Genomic DNA, 20,598 nt, shown 5'->3' on the forward strand with positions numbered 1-20,598 from the left:
TTTTTTTTTTCTTTTTTAATTTATTTTGTTAAGGCATTACAACCCCTGTAAGTTCTTTAAGTGCAACAAAAATAGTTCCCAAGATTTCCAGGGCAGGTCACTCATTAAATTTTATTGCACTTAAGTAAATCCCTTTATGATCATCCATGGCTCTTGTAACGTTTTGGGTTTAATATATTTTGCTTGTGTTTCTTCCATCAGGAAATGACAGACATCAAGCAGTTTATTGAGAAGCAGCTACCTCCCTGTTAACTGAGAACGATGCCTTCTGGGATAGTACACCAGCAGTCTCTATGCTCCTTTTAATGTTGATACTTATAAAAACCTAAAGAAAGAGTAGTTTTTCAGAAAGCTGCACAGTCACGACGGGGTTGGGGTAACCAAATTATGGAGGGGCTGGTTGCATTGGGTTTTTGGGTAAAAATAAAAAAACAAAAAATGGATATTTAAGCCCATAGAAGATGCAGTCAATATCTCATGCAGTAGACTGATTGCTATATTATTTATAGCAGTGTAAGGGCTATATATGTTGTGTTCACATCACTATGGGCAGGTCTTCTCTGCCTCTACACAGTATGCCACTCATCCATTGTTTCCATTCTGTTGATTGACCGTACAGGACAGTTTTATCTTTTATTTGGGGTTTAACCCTTGTTGTAACTTTTTAGAATAAAGTCATATGTAGCTGTTAACAAATGACAACGGACACTTTATATGTTCACTGGCTTTTGTGTAAAAACTATCAACTGACTGCTGACATAGAGGATATATGAGGTACAGTGCTGTAGATGATCTCGGTGTTATAGTTCTGTTTTATTTTAGGAGATTTTAGCTGCAGAGCTTGCCATGCTTTCCTGCAAGGTACCAAAATGATTAAGATGTTGAAGGACCACTATAGCTACATGTCGTATACACCATTACAGATGTCTGCATAGACTTTCCAGTGTGTTCATGGGTTTGATCGGACTATTTCATGAGTTCAGTGTTTGATTCAAAGGTCTTGTGCTGCTGAGAAGAAAATAAATAATCCTAAGGCACCATGTACATGACTAAGTGCTAGTGATGCTTTATTCATTTATGTGGTCACATACACACATTCACGGGCCTATGTATGTGGCTGTGAGCCCAGGCAAAACTCAGAACAGGTCCTATATATGTCCGTTTTGTAGCCTAGGCTCACAGGGGATGAGGTTGTGAAGGCACGGATGTCATCCATGGTGTTTAATCATGGTCTGACTACATGCACATAGTCATGTACTTGTACCCTACTGGCTGAGGCCCCATCTACTGGAAACTCAGTGGAAGAAAAATTTAAATGAATGAGAAAAATCACAGACTTTTACACAGAAGTTGACATGCGAAATTGCTGCTTTTTGCCCATAGATTTCTATGATGGGGGGGGGGGGGGGGCAGAAATGCAAAATGCACCAAGAGTGGTTTAGGATTGTGTTTTTAGGACATTTTACTCTAGCCTCCACCCCTCCCGAGCTACATACAGTTACTTTTGATGCTGATGTGCTATTCAAGCTCTGTAATATCAGAAGGGCAGTGTCCGGCAGGGGGGACATGATTCAGAGCCCCTTGTCTGCTCCTGCCTGACCCTGCCCTTCTGATGGTACAGAGAGTAAATAGCATATCAGACACCAAAACTAACAGCATTGATTGCTCAGGAATGGTCAGGGCTAGAGAAAAAATTCCAACTGTGCCAGAATCAGGGGAGCAGCAACTATTATATGATGTAAAGAGCTAGACGCCTTGAAGATGGTGAAAGGTCCTCTTTAACTGCCTTTCTCTACATGTGGCTATATCCTTAAGAGGATTTCACTTAATCAAAACTTATCACCTAGTCACAGAATAAGGGATAAGTGTCAGATCAGCAGAATTCTTACAACTAGAGACCCAGAGATCACAAGATCAAGGATCGTGTCAAAATGGGACAGCAAAGTGCACGATCACTTGTCATCCCATTCAAAGTCTATGAGACTGCCAGTGATGGCTGAGGACGGTACTTGACTAACTTTGTCAGACCCATAGATTTTGAATGGAGAAGTGACCAACCATGTGCACTGCTCTCACACTCAAGGAAGGGGATATGAGACCCCATTTACGTGACACCCAGTGATCAGACATTTATCACCTACCTTCCTTATCTTGTAGGCAGGTGATAAGTTTTGATTATGGGATACTTTTTGAAAGGAAATCTCCTCTTTTGTATCAGACACTTGATACAGTTTAGGCTAGGTTCACACTAGCATCCCGGTTTCCGTTCTTCATGTCCGCTTGGATACCCAAAAAACAGAAACCATATCCGCTTTAAAAAGTGGTTGCAAGTAGACCCCATCAACTATAATGGGCCAGGTTTCTGCTGATTTTAAGCTAGTGTGAATTTAGCGTGTCTGTGTGAAGCTACTGAACTTGTTGGGTAAAGATTCCTGTATACATAGTCTTGCTATGCTGGTAAATCTAACAAAATGTATTATACAACATACTAAGGTTGTATGGTCCATATCAGGGGTCCTCAAACTGCGGCCCGTGGGCCACATGCGGCCCACCAAGCACTTTTGTCTGGCCCCGCCGACAACGCCGGCAGGCGTGCATTTATAATGAAGCTCCTGGGGAGCTCGGGCCATTGGAGGGCACCGCTCCCGATGTCTGTGCGACCTGCTCTGCCTCCGGCCCACTGTTTAAAAAGTTGGAGGACCCCTGGTCCATATAGTCTTGTTTTACTGATTTAATTTCATAAAATGTTATTGTCTTTTACTATATTAAAAACTTTCTACCTATCTAGAGCTATCTCATTGGTAGAGGGGGGGAGGGGTCTGAACACTGGGACCATCACTGGTCAAAAAAAAAAAATGGGGTTCCTGATGTTCCTCATTTGAATGGAGCAGAAACCTCCCAGTAAGTTGGTAAATATTAAAGTCAGGCCTCATTCAGCCAAAGTGACATCATCCCATCTCATTGCATTGTCTAGTGGGGATATTTCTAAGCCCTAATATAAGTGAAGGATTTCCCCATTATAACCAGTCAAATTGCAGCTGTATTAATATCTGTTGGCCAGTCAGAAATGAGAGCTGGAATCGGATTGGTTGCCATCTACAAATCCTCAAACTTACTTTCTAAGCAACCCGCCAAGGAGGACTCATGAAATGTACTGCCTTAGTCACTGTGTAGCAGGCGCCCATGTTTCACTCTTTTGGCCGTTGCAAATTAGTCTTGTTACAGAGGTCTTGAGACATTACATGTCAAGTCGGCTTCAGTAGTTACTTTTTATTTTTTTTTGTTCTAACCCACACCCTGAATGTTTGTGAACACCACAAAATGAATATGCATATTTATTGAGATGGATCAGATAGTACCGTATGTAAAAGCGTCTTGATGTTACATCATTTCATAGACTGACTGCAGCATCATACATTTCACTTGTCAGTTATTAGATGTCATCCATGTTTCAAGACTAGCAATTTTCTTAAGCCATATGTTTTTATGTATAATCTGACATATTCCAAGCTCCAGCCTTCTTTCCTAGTTTGTGTTTTCTTCTATATGTGAAAGGATCTGGTGTCTGTATTCTGTAGCAGAATGCGGTTGTTATTTATGCTAGGAAATCGTTTCTTTCTATGAGCAGTTTTCTTTCTGTTGGAAGATTGGGTATTACTTTACGGTGAATTCAACTGATGCAAAAGTGAGAAAGCAGATGTGGAGTGGATGCGCTTATTCTGATCTTCTTAAGACTACGTTTTAAATTGCAAATCCTTTTTTTCTAAAACAAATATGAACTGGCTTACTCTAAGGCTTTTTTATGATTAATTGTGAAAATAAATAACTCTTAAACCAAAGAATTTTGTGTTATTTCTGATTTATGTGAATGTGAGAGCTGCAGTACCATTGATGGCCACTACATATGTTATAGAGCTGTGCCTGTGACGTCTAGAGTAATTAAAATAGTATTTAAAATACTTGTCAGGTATTTGTATTTTGTAATTAAAATACTTTTTTTATTTTGTATTTGTAATTACCCATATATACTTGAGTATAAGCCGAATTTTTCAGCCCAGTTTTTGTGCTGAAAAAGCCCCCCTCGGCTTATACTCGAGTCAGCAAAAAAAAAAAAAAAATTTTTTTTTTTTTTTTTTAGGAGGGAAGGTCTATGACCAGCCACAATATTAATGTATAGAATCTTCCATAAATAGAATCTTCCATAAAATAGTGCAAAAAAAAAGTTCTAAATCACTCCTTTCCCTAGAATACATACCAAAGTAGAAAATGACTGTGAAACACATACACATTAGGTATCCCTGTGTCTGACAGTGCCTGGTCTACTGAATATAGGGTGCAGTGCTCCTGTTCCATCGGGAATGGGTTAATAGGAGCACTGCAGATACCCTATATTCAGCCAGGCTGAATTCCAAGTGGGGGAAGAAAAAACCCAGTCCTCAAGCTCAGGGAAGGGGCAGACAGACAACCAAAACACCCCCTCCCCTTACCCAGCATCTACTGCACCCAAAAACTCGACCATTTTAATTTTTGAAATTTTCCAGTAGCTGCTGCATTTCCCCCCTCGGCTTATACTCGAGTCAATAAGTCTTCCCATTTTTTTGTGGTAAAATTAGGGGCCTCGGCTTATATTCAGGTCGGCTTATACTCGAGTATATACGGTAAGATACTTTTAGGAAGTATTTTAATTACTGTCTAAATTCAAAACAAATGTTGGAATTTAAATAACCCGCCTCACCGCACTTAAAATAAAAACCCCAAAAAACCAACAGCGCAAGTCATGTCATCACTCTCGTTTCTCATGTGAGGTGCGATAAGAGGAGGGAAAATTCCAGCACGGTCCAGCAACGCAAGTCCGCCTTGTAGTGAAGCGTGATTTATTTTTAGTTTTTAATCATCCCGATCGCGTAATCCATTCCGTAAAATTACTTTGAAAATGGAGGAAAATTGTCATACCAGCGAAGGGCAGGCAACTGACAATGATTCAGATCTTGAAGACCCACATCTCCCTGCAATTTTGGATGGAAATTTTTCAAAATTAACAAGACTAAATCTGAAGCAGCAGGGGTAGGACAAAAAGTGTCTGCTTACTGCAAGGCCTATCCAAACAAGTTCATCACGGGTCAAATAAACTCAACGTCCAACTTCCTTAAGCACTTAAGGGTAAGTTATTTAATTACCGTATTTTTCGGACTATAAGACGCACCTAGGTTTTAGAGGAGGAAAATAGGGAAAAAAATGTTTTGAAACAAAAACTGGTAAAATATTTAATATATGGGAGTTGTAGTTTTGCAACAGCTGCAAGGCCACATTGACAGGTGACCCTGCAGCTGTATGGGGATGCATAGTGGGTTTTTTTTGCGGGGCCAGAAGTACTTTTTAGTTATACCATTTTGGGGAATATCTATTTCTTAGATCACCTTTTATTGAAAAAAAAACGGTGGTTTATGATATATGATTTTCTACTTTTATATATATATTCTAGGGACAGGAGGTGATTTAGAACTTTTATTTATTTCATATTTTTATTATATATTTTTAAAGCTTTTTATTTTTTTATTTTACAACTGTATTGCCGTCTATGGGACATTCTGTATATTAGTATTACGGCTGGTCATAGAGACCAGCCGCAATACTAATATAGAAGTGACAGGCCTGGGAGCCTCATTAGGCTCCCGGCTGTCACCCGAACAGGTCGGCTCCTGCGATATCGCCGTGCAGGAGCCGGCCTGCAACTTCACAGGTACGGGGCCGGTGGGGATCGGCCCCGGGGGAGAAGGGGCCACCGATACTGACCCGGCATCCGCTGTACTAGAGAGGCGGATGCCGGGGAGGGATAGACGCCATCACAGGTGCCGGGGCCTGAGACATCGCTCCTCTGCCCTGCCTGAAGCCAGCGGCGGGGGGACGGAGGAGCGGAATAGCATCGCCGCTGCTGGCTTCATGCAGGGCAGAGGAGCGCAGCGATGTCGCAGGCCCCAGAACCTGTGCTGGCGTCTATCACTTGCCGGCTTCCGCCTCTCTATTACAGCGGATGCCAGGCGCCACATTCGGACTATAAGACGCACCCTTCTTTTTCCCCCAAATTTTGGGGAAAAAAAGTGCGTCTTATAGTCCGAAAAATACGGTACATCATGGTTTGGTTTTTATTTTAAAATCCCCAATCCCGAAGCAAATTTTTAAAACCGGACGTACGGTTTAGGGGTGTGTGAGTTGAAAGTGATAAAAGCCTTTTCCTTTTTTTATTTTGACGATTTATTTTTTACCACAATATTAAAAATTTAAATAAAAATCATTTCAAATTAAAAATTAAATGATTATATAAAATATTAAAAAAAAAAGAATTAATATCCTTTTTTAAAACAAGTAAAATACGTTCAAGAAATTTTCTCACGTGTCCCGAGAATTGACGAGAATCTCGCCAACGCTGCATTAACTTGTTAATTTATTAATGATAAAAACTAACAATTTCTATGTTTTTAACGTTAAAAAAAAACAAAAAACATATCTAAAATCCTCAAATACATTGCATACATATGATATTGGGAGATGACCCAGGCATAATAAGGATTACATCTCCCCCAAATGAAATTACGTCATCACAAATATACTGACCCCACAACCTGTTGATCAAGCAAGCTCTGGCTTAGGACTGTTTTGGACATATTTCTCAACCAGACATCTCTAAACCCTGTATTGGCCCAAAAAATGTTATTTGATGTTTCAGTTACAGTCTATAAGATCATATTGCAAAGCTGGCTGGTCCCCAATTTACTTATCACCCCTGGCTTATTTTTGGGAAAAATGGTCTTTTTACTTCGTATAAACTGGGTATACGCATCCTAGAGAAATGAAATTACCAGTGACATCCTTTTTTTTGACACTTGTTCACCAGTTTTATGGCTACCGTACTCTCTTTATATATCAAACAAAATATTAGAGAAACTTTTAGGTTAACCGCTTGGTTTATTATTTAGTACCATCACATTTTGCATCGCTTTTATTTATATTGACAATCACTGCCCCATCTAAGGCTCACAATCTACATTTCCTATTAGTTTGTCTTTGGAGTGTGGGGGGAAACCCACACAAACACAGTGAGGACACACAAACTCTTTACAGGTGTTGTCTTTGGTCAGATTCAAACCCAGGACTCCAGAGCTGCAAGGCTGTAGTTCTAACCACTGAGCCACTGTGCTGCCCGCTTGAAAAATCCTTGAGGTAAGCTCCCCTATAGCATGCACCCTAATCTAGCTATTCAACATATATGAGACTGACACTTGTCGCATTTTATTTTCCTTGAGATGGACATTTGGAAATGGATAAATCCTGCATGTCCACCTTCCTTCCCATTAAAAATGGGCCATCAATATGTTAATCCTGGAAACCACTTTATTTGCTCTTTTCCCCTCTGTCTACCGCCCAACCCGTGCTCTCCGCTCACTCAATGACCTAACACTTACATCCTCTATTATCAGAACCTCCCACGCTCGTATACAAGACTTCTCCCGAGCTGCACCACTTCTCTGGAATGCTCTACCCCGGACAATCAGATTAACTCCCAATTTCTACAGTTTCAAACGCAAACAAAAGACGCATCTGTTCAGACAAGCCTATCACAATGTCTAACGTAAACCCTTAACCCTCCTCTGTCTCCGCTCCCACATTTCCCCACATGATATGATGTCATCTCATGCTAACTGCATAGGTCCAAGCTCCATCCACATGTTAAAGGACACGACTGTCGACGGCTCATAAAGTCTTATGTTTATGCAATGACAGTCACCTCTATTACAAAAGTGTCTGACCTCTGTATAAGCAATACCGCCCCTGCTACCTCGTGTCATCCCCTCTACCTCATAGATTGTAAGCTCTTGCGAGCAGGGCCCTCAGTCCCATTGTGTGAAATGATTTTCTTTGTAATGTATCATTCTGTCTGTATTTGAACCCTACAAATTGTACAGCGCTGTGGAATATGTTGGCGCTATAGAAATAAAATTTATTATTTATTATTATTATATGATCCTTAGGTGGCGTGTTCCTAAAGCCTGACTTTCTACATTGCTAAGGCTACTTGCACACGACTTTGTGGTACAGACAACATGTGGATGATATGTGCCCGCCTATACCTCCATGGCCCCATTCACCACTGTCGCTGAGCACAGACCATAAATGAACCGTAATGGGACCTGTCTGAAGTTTTGATCCGTGCTCACGGGTCTGTGAAAATACAGTCATGTGAATGAGACTAAATAAATGAATGGGTCTACGCAGTAGGTGTGTAAAACACAGCAACTACACTGACAATGCATTCGGTGGTGTGCTTGAGGGGGTGGGAATCTGACTTCTGGTACCAAATAATAGGGGCTCTGTGGTCTCTTCTCTGCCCACTGATGGAAGTGATCAATAAGTAATGCCTTATCCTATTATTTTTCATTGATATTTTATTGGTTTTATATGTTCTTTGGGCATCCCTTATACATACAGCCTATTATGATACTGTATATGGCCATTGCAGATGGAGATTTATCAGCTTCTCCGTATACCCAGTATCTCTGCCCAGACTGTCTGAAAGCAGCAATGTATTACATGATCACCCAGTCACTCAATTTCATTTGAGAAGCTAATTCTGCAGCATGTTCCAGACATAACCTGAAATTCTGTACGCCTTGCTAGATTTGCTGAAATCTCCTGTCTGTTCAGAATCTATTTCATAACTCTAAGTAAAAGTTTAACTTGCCAAAGCCTATGAAATCCCATTGTATGCCAAGTAGTCAAATACAATGTTAAAAAAAAAGATTAAATCCTTCTGCCGCTCTGGTCCTCCCGGCCAGTCTGTGTTTACTTGGCAGTAGAGATAACTGTATACTCCACCTGCCTGCTATAGTCAGTCCCTTGCCTCAGCAGTATACATCTCACAACTTGGCTATTCCCGGAGACACCTTCAGTAGTCAGTGGGGAAGGGGTCTCAGCATCCAGGCCACCAATGATCAAAACGTCTAAGGGTGCATTCACACTGAGTAAACGCTAGCTTATTTTGTAAAGTAAAATTACACTTGTAAATTTTGCTATCCCATTGACTTCAATGACATTTTACAGGCGTATTTTTACAGGCGTATTTTTACAGGCGTATTTTTTACAGGCGTATTTTTACACTTGTAAAAAAATATCATTGAAGTCAATGGGATAGCAAAATTTACAAGTGTAATTTTACTCTACAAAATAAGCTAGCGTTTACTCAGTGTGAATGCACCCTAAGGGTGCATTCACACTGAGTAAACGCTAGCTTATTCTGAACGTAAAACACGTTCAGAATAAGCGGCGTCTAAAGCAGCTCCATTCATTTCTATGGGAGCGGGGATACGAGCGCTCCCCATAGAAATGAATGGGCTGCTTCTTTCACTCCGTGCAGTCCCATTGAAGTGAATGGGGAGTGCCGGCGTGTACGCTCCGGCATGAGCAGAGCTTGCCGTATACGCCGGCACTCCCCATTCACTTCAATGGGACTGCACGGAGTGAAAGAAGCAGCCCATTCATTTCTATGGGGAGCGCTCGTATCCCCGCTCCCACAGAAATGAATGGAGCTGCTTTAGACGCCGCTTATTCTGAACGTGTTTTACGTTCAGAATAAGCTAGCGTTTACTCAGTGTGAATTCACCCTAACATCATTTTCTGAAAGAGGAGGAATCCTTTAAGGCCTCCTTTATAGAGAACTAATGATTATGAATGTCCTCCTTCTTTCTTCTCTGTTCCTTAGCTGCTCTGTTCCTTAGGACTCCTAGTATATCTTTCTCAGCATATGTGTGTCTACTACTTCTGCAATATTTACTGTATATTATTATGTATCTGTATTACTATGCAGCTGAAACATACTGAAATTTCCCCACTGTGGGACTATTAAAGGATTATCTTATCTTATCTTATACAACCATACTCTTGATCCACAATTTTGGATCAAAATATGGATACATGCAATTCTATGGGGCCAGACACAACTGCATTTTTTACAGATGTGTGTCCATGCAGTATCGAAGGAACTCAAATTATGAAGCATGTCCTATTTGTGTCTGCATTTGTGGCACATACAAGTGTAGGGGATCATATAAATCTTTTCGTGGATCCATGATTGTAGATGACATACCGACTGACATGTTTTTTTGTGGACAAGTATTTGCACACAGTAAAAACCACTACGGTTGTGTGCAGGAGGCCTAAGGCTTAGTTTACACCATACTTGTCTACTCTTCTAGAATTTTCAGGAGAAGGCCACAGCTGTAAGTTGCCCCAAATGGTTGTATGACTTTCTTCAGGGCTCATGTGATTAGGTAGCTACATGTGAATTGTTGGCTATAACTCTATGACTTTAATAAGGCTGCCTCTATTATCTGAGACGGATTGTGCAGCTAACACATTAACACCTACATCACATGGCACGGAGGCTATATAGTGTGTGTGTGTGTGTGTGGGGGGGGGGGGGGTTGGGGGGGGAGTAACAGCTAAGGCCGTTGCTAAAGAAAGTCTGGAAAGTCTAGATCTTCTCTTAGCATGGCAGTATTCTGGACAGTGTTCTACTTATCTGTATATGCAAGTCCAAACCAGGAGTGGGTCCAAAACACAGAAGAGGTACCGTGTATTCTGTACATTTTACATGTGTAAAATGTAGTTAGCCATTGAGTTCAATGGCATGTTCGTATAACGCGCGTCTTTTTGCGCACGTGCAGAAAGACGCGCATTAGACAAAAAAGCCATTGAACTCAATGGCTAACTACATTTTACACGTGTATTTTTACACTTGCAAAATGAACAAAATGAGCGGAGCGTATACAGAATACACGGAACGTAAACTCTGTGTGAAGGGGCCCTAAGACTTTTTCTATATATAGGTTCCAATTTTGATTTTGGCATAAAAATACTGATCCAAAATTTCAACAAAAATACTACTGTATGAAAGTGACTTACCTGTCCATGCAGGTAAATGTCCTTTGCTGTCATATGTAAGGGAGCATTCACACTATCGTCGGTGTCCGACAGCTAGTGTCCGCTGCTAATGTCCGTTCAAAATCTTGTGCGGACATTAGCATCGGACACTAGCTGTGTCCGTGACATTTTGCATTGATTTAAATGGACATCGGGTGTGTTCTTTTACTGTCCGTGCCTGTCCTTAACTGTCCGTTCCCAAAGATGTCCGACTTTTCAAGCGGACAGCAAAAACCTACATGTCGGATTTTGCTGTCCGCTTAAGGAGAACCTTTCATGCCCTCTAAAATAGTGAGCATTAGATACGATTCCAAAGCTAACAGTGCGCTGAATTCAGCGCACTTTCAGTTTTGCAGGTAAGCACTTCAATTCCAGAGATATTGGTGCCATTAGTTTTGACAACCAATATCACTGCAATGTCAGAGGGGCCGTCCCCACAGCTCAGCTTCATCTATGGGCAGTGAGGAATGCCCCCATAATGGTAAACTTCTACAGTCTTGTTATATCTTGTCTTGTTCCTCATCGCCCACCGATAACACTGCACTGTGAGGTTAGCCCCTCTGACAGTGCAGTGATATCTCTGGAACTGAGGCAGATGCTTGCAAAACTGAATTTGGTGTACTGTCAGCTTTGCCATGATATATAATACTCCCGCTCTTAGAGCAAATGAAAAGTCCTCTTTATGATCTCCTGCACGCGTGCAAAATGGTCTGGAACAGCTGGACCATACAATGTCACCATTTCCTATGGACACCCAGATTCCTTGCATCATATTGATCCATGATGCTAGTAGTTCACTAACAGAATGGACTGTGTGAATGGACCCTTAGAATAAAAAAAAAGCCTATACTCACCTCTCTCCTCGCACATTTTTTTTCTTTATCGAAGTCCTCTAACTGTGCCATCTCTCACACCCAGTGCACGAAAAAGTGGGAGTGCCACTTAGGGAGCGTTCACACTACCGTCGGTGTCCGACATGTAGTGTCCGCTCCAAATCTGTCACGGACACTAGGAGCGGACACTAGATGTGTCCGTGACACCTGTCATTCACTTGAATGGGCATCGGGTGCGTTCTTTTGCACTCCGTGCCCGTCCTTCCCTGTCCGCAAGAGAAGATGTCCGACTTTTTTGTCCGCTTGAGAAGTCGGACATCTTCTCTTGCGGACAGGGAAGGACGGGCACGGAGTGCAAAAGAACGCACCCGATGCCCATTCAAGTGAATGACAGGTGTCACGGACACATCTAGTGTCCGCTCCTAGTGTCCGTGACAGATTTGGAGCGGACACTAGGAGCGGACACTACATGTCGGACACCGACGGTAGTGTGAACGCCCCCTAAAAAAAAAAAATGTGTAAAGGATGCTTTTCTGGCGTAGGTGCCCATCCCAAAAGGGAATGGGCTCCCGACCTCTCTCCAAGACTGCTGGGCCAAAAGGCACCGAGCAGCCCCGAGTCTCAATTGGGACGGACTGCCGAACCTCTCTCCTCGCAGGTATTCCTGCCTCATGGCTCCTGTCACTATCTCTCTCTGTATACTTTGTGTCAGCATGACAGCTCCAGCCTATCAAAGTCCTTACTGTATACCGCTGAGGCCAGTATAGGCTGCAGTGATCTGGTCGATGTGATGTCACAGCTGTAGGCACTATGTATACAAACAGAGGGCGGTGTAGACAGGATCTCAGGAATGTTGCTCTTTGTCCGTAGGAAATCTGGGATAGACTGAAATAAGGAAATGTTTAATGTTTTTCTTTGTCCGCCATTTTCCAACATACATTTGGAAAAAATCTATTTCAAAAGTGGACTTTCATGTGGATTTTCATACAATTGGTGAAATATGCCGCATTTCTGCAGATAATCTGTAGCGGAAAAGAGCCATGTACAGATATCTCAACTTCACAGCTTTTAGAAAAATAGGTGCTCCTACTTTAGAAACGAGCGGGCGGAGCAGTACAGCAAACAAGTCTAAAGCCCAGTAGCTGGAGGGTAAGGACAAATCCTCATCCGTATCCATGGTATATAGACTGAAGCAATAATGCACCTCCTTGTGCTGGCACAGGCTTTTATTCCTTTATGTGGGAATAAACTACAGCTTGCTATAGCTTTAGATCCAGTCTGTGGGTATGTCTGGACTCTTAAAAAAACAAAAAAAAACTAAGGGGGTGTTCACACTTGTCCGCCCTGGGCCATGTCACTGGGTTTCTGTCTTCAGCCCCGTGAAACTGGAGAGGGGACAACTTCCCAAAGGTCAGCTTAAAACCCTGGGGCACATGTGGCTAGAAAGCCAACAGTGCGCTGAATTCAGTGCACTATCGGCTTTCACATTCTGTGCCCCTGATAGCTCTGTACACCCTCAAATTTTTATGCCTCAACTGTCTGAACAGTTTTAGTGATCAAGTAGTTTGTTAAAAAAATAAAAGAAGACAACTATATAACTACTGTATGCTCAGATGCATAAATGCTGAAGAAGATGTCCGAGGACAGATGTCCCAGCATGCTTAACAGAGGTAACGTGCGTATGTTTATATGGGATTGTCAATTTGCCGTAGGGGCAGTTGTGAGTGGCATATTGTTAAAGGGTTTTTTCGAAATTAAAATATTGGATTGGTGGGAGTCTGATACCTGAAACCCCACAGATGATCAAAGGAGTAGTAGTGCTTCCACTTCACAGGACATGACATCTCCCATACATAGGTCACATGACTAGTTTGTAGCTTAGTCCCTTTCAGGTGAATAGGACTGAGCTACAAAACCAATCACATCCGCTGTACAATGTATGTAACTGCTTGGTAAGTAAAACAAAGAAAACTTCAGCTGAAGACACATGGGAGCGACTCCCATCTGTATAGGAGTCCATGAAATTGCAGATGACATCTTGCAAGTCTGACTTTTTCATCCAGTGATGTCAGGGTGAAAAAAATGGATACCCAACAGATCTCTTTATAGTCAATGGGGTACATTGGAATATTCATTATTAGATGGATCAGTTTTTGATGTTTAATCCATTCTTCTACAATAGACCCGATGGACCAATTAAATTACACCAATGTAGCAGCATGGTGGTCTGTGATTAGCACTGCAGCCTTGCAGCGCTGGAGTCCTGGGTTTCAATCCTACCCAGGACAACATCTGCAAGGAGTTTGTACGTTCTCCCCGTGTTTGTGTTGGTTTCCTTCCACACTCCAAAGACGTACTGACAGGGAAACAAGACAAAGTATGCCAATGTGAATGTACCTTTACTTTTATTACATGTGATGTAGAAAGAATGATGTATTGTGATCTGAATCACCGTGTCTGCCTAGCCTTATAATCGTGGTCTGCTGAGTTTCAGTATTGTTTTATCAAAAAAACAGCATTGACAGAGCCTGTGATGCAGATGTGAACACAGCCTAAACCCAGGGGTCAGCAACCTTCAGCTCTCAGCTGCAGTCAAACTACAATTCCCAGCATGCTCCATTCACTTCCATGGGAACTCCAAGAACAGCAGAGCAAGTGTGCATGCTGGGAGTTGTAGTTTCACAACAGCTGGAGTGCAGAAGGTTGCTGACTTCTGTGGAGCGCTATCTGTATGCAGCACAACAAAGCTGCTGTTATGTATGGAAGCCATGATGCCAGTGGGAATTGTCCTTCATAGTTTTATCGGAAATGCTGCCTAATGATAATCCTGCTGCCTAGAGAATCTGACACCCTCCTCTTTATATCATACAGCAGGTCTGCAGCGCCATCACAAAGCGGCCTGACGCACTTGCTGCAAGAAGGTACAGTGCGCTTCCACCTCCGGCCGCTAGGTGTCGCATAGATATTCGAGACTCTTGTGAGGACAGGCAGCCAGGATAGGCGCGTCTGTATGTAACTGAGGGCACACTCTATGGTGCCATAACAGGAAGAGGCAGAGCCCGCGTCTAACGACAACATAGCAGCGGCATCGCTTTCCAGCAGTGTCGGGAGCAGCTTCCGGTCGGGGTGTGTGGAGGACGCTGTAAGCGGGAAAGTACCTGTCATTCTAAGCGTTGTGATCTCGGCTCGGGGGTGTGTGAGAGCGGTGCTGCGGTCCGAGGAGAGTCAAGATGAGCGCGGCCGGCGGGGAGGAGATCATCCGCATCGCCAAGAAGATGGAGCGGATGGTGCAGAAGAAGAACACGGTGAGTCCTGCTCAGCGTGTGAATGGACAGAAGGGGGCGCCCCCTATTAGAGGGGCAAGGCGGGTAACCTGGTGATGAGGAGTGTGCTGGAGGATAGCGGGGTCACCTGAGGAGAGAAGCACTGCACAGGCCATGTCCCCTGCAGAGTACAGGCAGCTTACTGAAGGTTACCATCATCATCATCATCATCAGCAGCCCTCATCTACTCTGGATAGCTGTTCTGACGGTAGGGCTCTGTTCACACTGTCACTAGGCTGTCAGTCTTTACAGCAGCCTGAGACAGCGGCATTGCCATTGGAAATACCAGAAATCCTGGAGCTTGTCAGTGCTCTGTCTGTAAAAGGATGGGGTTTATGTCATGTGAACAGTCTGCCCCCCCTGCAGGCAGAAGCTTGTACTCTGGAATGGGGCAGAGAGACATCCGAGGGAGAAGTATCATTATAAATTCTCCAAAAAATAAATCCAGGCAAAGCAGTGCGGTGTGCCATGTTACTGTGTGCGGTACTGCCGGGCTCCGGGTCAGGCCAGGTCTGTCCGGTGTTGTCTGTGTCCATCATTTCACAGTTTTCTGCTTCCATCTCTTCATTATTCTCTTCCTATAAGTATGTTCACACAGGTTTTTTTTGCATGTGGATTTTGATGCAAAATCTACCTGCAAAAAAAGGCTCCCATTCATTTCAATGGGAGTCGCTCCCTTTTTTTTCCCCGCTAGTGTTTTTTTTTTTTGTTTTTTTTTTGTTTGTTTGTTTTTCAGCGAGCGGGTAAAAGAAGCGACATGCCCTATCTTCCCGTGGATTCTGCGGCTGAGTCCGCTGTGGCGTCCATGGCTCGAGACCCCCTCCTGCTTAGGCCTATTCATTCAGGTTTCTGCCATGTGAACTAGCCCTAACTGTGCAGACATGGACACAGACTAAGGCGCTGTCCACATAAGTATCTCGCTGTAAGTCGGTGGGATATGTCAGTAGGATTAATACTAATGATAGGTCATCCTTTAAAGGTCAACGGTGGTCTGACACTCAGGACTCCTGCTGATTGGCTGTTTGAAGAGCTTACAGCATTTGGGTGAGCGCTGCAGCCACTTCACTACTTACAAAGTTCAGTGCTGTACCTTTCTCTAGTGGCTTTTCTTGGTATTGCAGCTCAGCCCATTTACTTGAATGGGACTGAGCTGTGAACAGGGCATATGTCTGATGACCATGACATCACACGGCCTGTGAAGCAGAAGTGGTTTTTCGGGAGTGCTGTTGCGTCTTCACAGCTGGTTGGTGAGAGTCCTGGGTGTAAGACCCCTGTTGGTCTTCAGTTCTGGTGTAAGTACAAAAGCTTTCCCTTGCTGCACAGTGTGAACAGAACCTAACTATTTAGAGTCTAAAACCAATTCCTATCAGCTGAGCATAAACACTACAGCCGCAGGTAAGGCTTGTCTATATGTCGGTACATCCGGCACTCATGTGGGTGATACAGATGTGACCCTGATACAGTGACGGGACTTATGGGAGCCTTCTAGTACTTTCACTGATCCCGTAGTGTATATACATGTACACTCCTCTCCTGCACCACCTTATAAGATGATTTGTGACCAAATCTAAGTTCAACTTTAACCCGGTCATTAATCGGATTGTAAGAAGGACAAGGATGAGACACGAGACATTAGCTTATTGAATAAGATTTTCACTAAATCTTATCCCCAAACTGACTTGTCAATTCTTTCTGCAAAGTTGTCTACAGTCTTTACAATGCAAAACAGTAAAGCTTCTCATCATCACTTCACACAGAGAACTAAATGATCCTGAAGTTTTTTTTTTCTTTTTTTAGTTGCTCTGACTCCTAGTATCTCTCTATCTGCGATGAGCTTGTGTTCTCTCTCACTATATACTACTGTACTATCCCTGCTGCTATTTCCCCATGGTGGAACTATTACAGGATTATCTTATCTCTTATCTTTTCAGTGTTTGCCTTGATCTTTGTATTCTTCAGTGATCTTATATAGTTGTATCTAGTATAGCTGTCATCCTTCTTTGGACTGGATACTCCATGCGTCTTTGTATGATTTTATTAGTGTTTTGTGCCTCAGTAAGGATCCGCTTAGATATTCTTTACATGTGGTATTGCCTTGTAGAGCACCAGAACTTTAAGGCTGGGTTCACACAGCGTTTTCTTTTTGGACTGGATTTTGATGCGGAATCCAACTCAAAAAACCAGCTCCCATTGACTTCACTGGGATCCGTTCAGCGGTTTCTTCCCACTCACGGAAAAAAGAAGCAGCCTGCCCTTTCTTGCCGCGGATTCTATTGCAGTGTCCGTGATGCGAACATTCTCTCAGAACTGGCCTCCTTCATTTGGGCATAATCCGGAGCGGAATGCCGCGATTGGATGTCAGTGCACTGCACCAGCATACAGTCGCGGCTAGCCGTTTTTTGGACCGGATTCTGAGGCAGCCTCCATGTGAAAATCCGGTACAAAAATCCCCATGTGAACCCAGCCTAAGCATATGTTCACACTGAGTTTTTTGCCATGGAATCCGCCTGCATACATGGCTCCCATTGACTTCCGCTCGCTTTTTTTTTTTCCCACTAGCTAACAGAAAAAAGAAGCAACATACCCTATGTTGCTGTGGATTCTGCGGCTAGAGACGGGCCTAATCAGGAGAGGGATGCCACGACGGCATCCCATTGCAGCTAGCCGCCCCTAAAAAAAAACACGAGCCCTTACATAGTTTGTGATTTAGTGTTTGGTTTACAGGTTACGCTGGGTTCACACCAGCGCCCGATCTACGTTTTCAGGTTTCCGTCTTCTGCCGACAGAAGTTGGAAACCTGGCAGTCAGTGTTCAGCCGTGAGCGTTTTGTGCTCTGTGTGGCTAAACCTTTTTTTTTTTTTTTTTTTTTAACCGGACACAGAGTCCTGCATGTCCGACTTTGTGTCCAGTTAAAAAAAAAAACAAAAACCTGATTCGCCGTGGAGAGCACAAAACGCTCACCGGCGCTCACGGCCAGACACTTTCCAAAGCCATTCAAATGAATGGGTTTGAAAAATGACTGTGGATTTCTGTCTCCTGACCAATTTGAGGCAGGAAACGGAAACCTGGAGAATGGAGACTGGGACGCAGATGTGAACGAGCCCTTAACAAACCGTTTCACTCATTTCATTTACGTTGCTGGAGTGTTTTATAATGCACGTGGCACACTACCACTAAGTGTCTACCCCACCTGACTACGATCTACAAAGCCATAAATTCCATTTTTGTAGCGTAAAGCTAAAACCACCTGTTAACTTTGTGTACAACTGTCTGGTGTTTGGAGTACAGAGTAGCAGTGACTACATGAGGTCCACTACCTCTGATCTGTGCCTCCAAATAGCTGTGCTCTTTGTCCTTGTGCTACTATGGGCATGGTGATCAAGTCAGATAAGTTAACTTGTTGTACCTTTCCTTTATGTTTGGTTTTATTGTTTATAATATTTTTTTCCTGTTGTATTCTTTATAGGTTGGCGCTTTAGATTTACTTAAAGAACTTAAAAACCTTCCAATGACTTTGGAGCTTCTTCAGGTGAGTTTCTAAAAGGAAAAAAAATCTTGTACATACCCAGTCAACGATGTCATCGGCACAGGCTGTGGTGTTTGTGAGCACCGTGGTCTTTTTATCCTGCTGATCTGTAGCACCCCTATTGATTGATCGATCTGTTCTAAGAGGTCATCAGTATTAAAAATCCCGAAATCTCCTTTCACCTAAGGCCCCATGTTATGGAAAAGTGGCTTTTTTTTTTCAGATTTTCCTTCAGTTTTTTTTTTTCTTTTTTGTACTAAAGCCAAGAGTGGCTTGAGCAGAAGGGAGAAGTATAAGTGATTCCCTTATATTTCCAACTCCCTTCTGTAACCACTCCTGAGTTCGGCTCAAAAAAGCAGCAAAATCTGTAAACTAGTTATGAATGTCAGCAAAACCTTCTTTGTGTGTGGTACGGCAGACAAGACCTGTGTCTAGGGAAGGGGTAGGTGTTAGGCTAAGGCCCCATGTTGCGGAAACGAAGGTGTTTTTTTTTTTTTTCTTGCAGATTTTGCTGCGTGTTTTTTTTTTTGTTTTTTTTTTGAGCCAAAGCCAGGAGTGGCTTGAGCAGAAGGGAGAAGAACTTCCTATATATTCCCCATTCCTTTTGTAACCTTTCTTTGTTTTGGCTCAAAAAATCTGCACCAAGGAAAAAAAGCTGTGTTTCTGCAACGTGAGGCCTCAGCCTTAAAGGGGTTTTCTGGGAGAAAAAAAAAAGTCTTAGTGCTAGTAATGGTTTAATAAATGCACTTATATACCTTTAGCTGGGATTTCTGGGTGTCTCTGGCAGCTCCAGGTATCTTCTGCATTTGTTTATATGGTTCAGCGTCCTGCTATGTAACTTCCACAGTAGCTCCCTCTCACCTGAATTCTTCCTCCTGTACACCCCCTCCCTGTCTCTCTAGCTATCCCACCAATACTAGCCCTTCCCTATCTACCGATCCCAGCCATATAATATACTTGCCTCTTCCTCCTGCGGGACGGCTTCTCCTTCTTTTCGGATTTGGTGCACTATTGTCCCAGCGCTGCTCTGTGCTCTGTAGCCGATGATCCCCCTCTATTACCCAGGCATTGAAGCTGCACTGTAGAGGTGGATTATCGACTGCAGAGCAGCATTGGGACTTTAGCGCACCTGTAGTCAGAAAATGGGGAGGAGCTGTCCCGCAGGAAGAAGCCTGGAAGGAAGACGGGTAAGAATGGTAGAGTATCAATGAAATTCCGCTTCTGGAAATGGATAGACACCGGATCAGTTGATCATAATGGATCTCCTAGGCTTTGCGACACCAATTAAACAGAGCCTGTGAAATTGGTCTCTTGGAGTGCAGCATAAGCGCACACATGAAGGGCTACCCCGCCACTTCTAGCACATCTACCTGCTTTTTCAGAAAGGTGAAGAAAAGCGATTGTGGTTCATGTTTTTGCATCCTTCCTGTATGCCGCACCTTATTCCTTTCTTGAAGTGTATTTTTCCATTAGTTTGTAATGTGGAGAGCACACCCATACCTGATGATTCTGGACATAGTGACAGGTGGCAAATCCATTTAGATGGGGGAGGGGGGTTGGAAGGTTTAATATGATTAGGACTAAATTTGAAAAAGTAGTAATCTAGTCTGTTCAGTAGAACCTGGTAAACCAGGGGCCCATAACCATGGTGTCAGCTACGAGAATATTAGTCCTCAGGTTTCTTTTGTCTTTAATACAATTGCTCCACATGTCTTATTCCTATATCATGTCCACAAAGCTTCCAGATTCCTCCATATTGTTATAATAGTTTGTCCGTCTCAGATTGATGGGGGGGTGGGTGGGGGAAATCTGTCATCTGGCAACCCCAGTGATCACAAGAATTATGGTGTTTGCAGTAGCTCAGTGTGCCAAAAGCAGACTGCTCTGTACATTGTGTGGTTGCTCACAGCTGGACACATTTCATACTCCTTCAAATGAATGG

The 20,598-nt window shown here is 43.1% G+C and overlaps 1 protein-coding gene across 5 annotated transcripts in view; it reads left to right on the top strand.

The window, feature by feature from the left end:
• LOC142200299 (transcription elongation factor A protein 1-like) overlaps positions 1–20,598 on the top strand; it is a 524,101-nt gene that overhangs the window by 16,321 nt on the left and 487,182 nt on the right. For 2 of the 5 annotated variants that reach the window (XM_075270561.1, XM_075270562.1), the window contains exons 1-2: positions 14,852–15,112; positions 18,597–18,659. In XM_075270561.1, the coding sequence (XP_075126662.1) occupies positions 15,038–15,112; positions 18,597–18,659 (138 nt within the window). In that variant the 5' untranslated portion in view covers positions 14,852–15,037. Of the gene's footprint in view, positions 1–201; positions 3,830–14,851; positions 15,113–18,596; positions 18,660–20,598 lie in introns of those variants that run through there. The other 3 variants (XR_012715444.1, XM_075270564.1, XM_075270563.1) reach the window with 3 other exon arrangements.

Source organism: Leptodactylus fuscus, chromosome 4 (assembly GCF_031893055.1).
Source record: "Leptodactylus fuscus isolate aLepFus1 chromosome 4, aLepFus1.hap2, whole genome shotgun sequence".
Lineage (NCBI taxonomy): Eukaryota > Metazoa > Chordata > Amphibia > Anura > Leptodactylidae > Leptodactylus > Leptodactylus fuscus.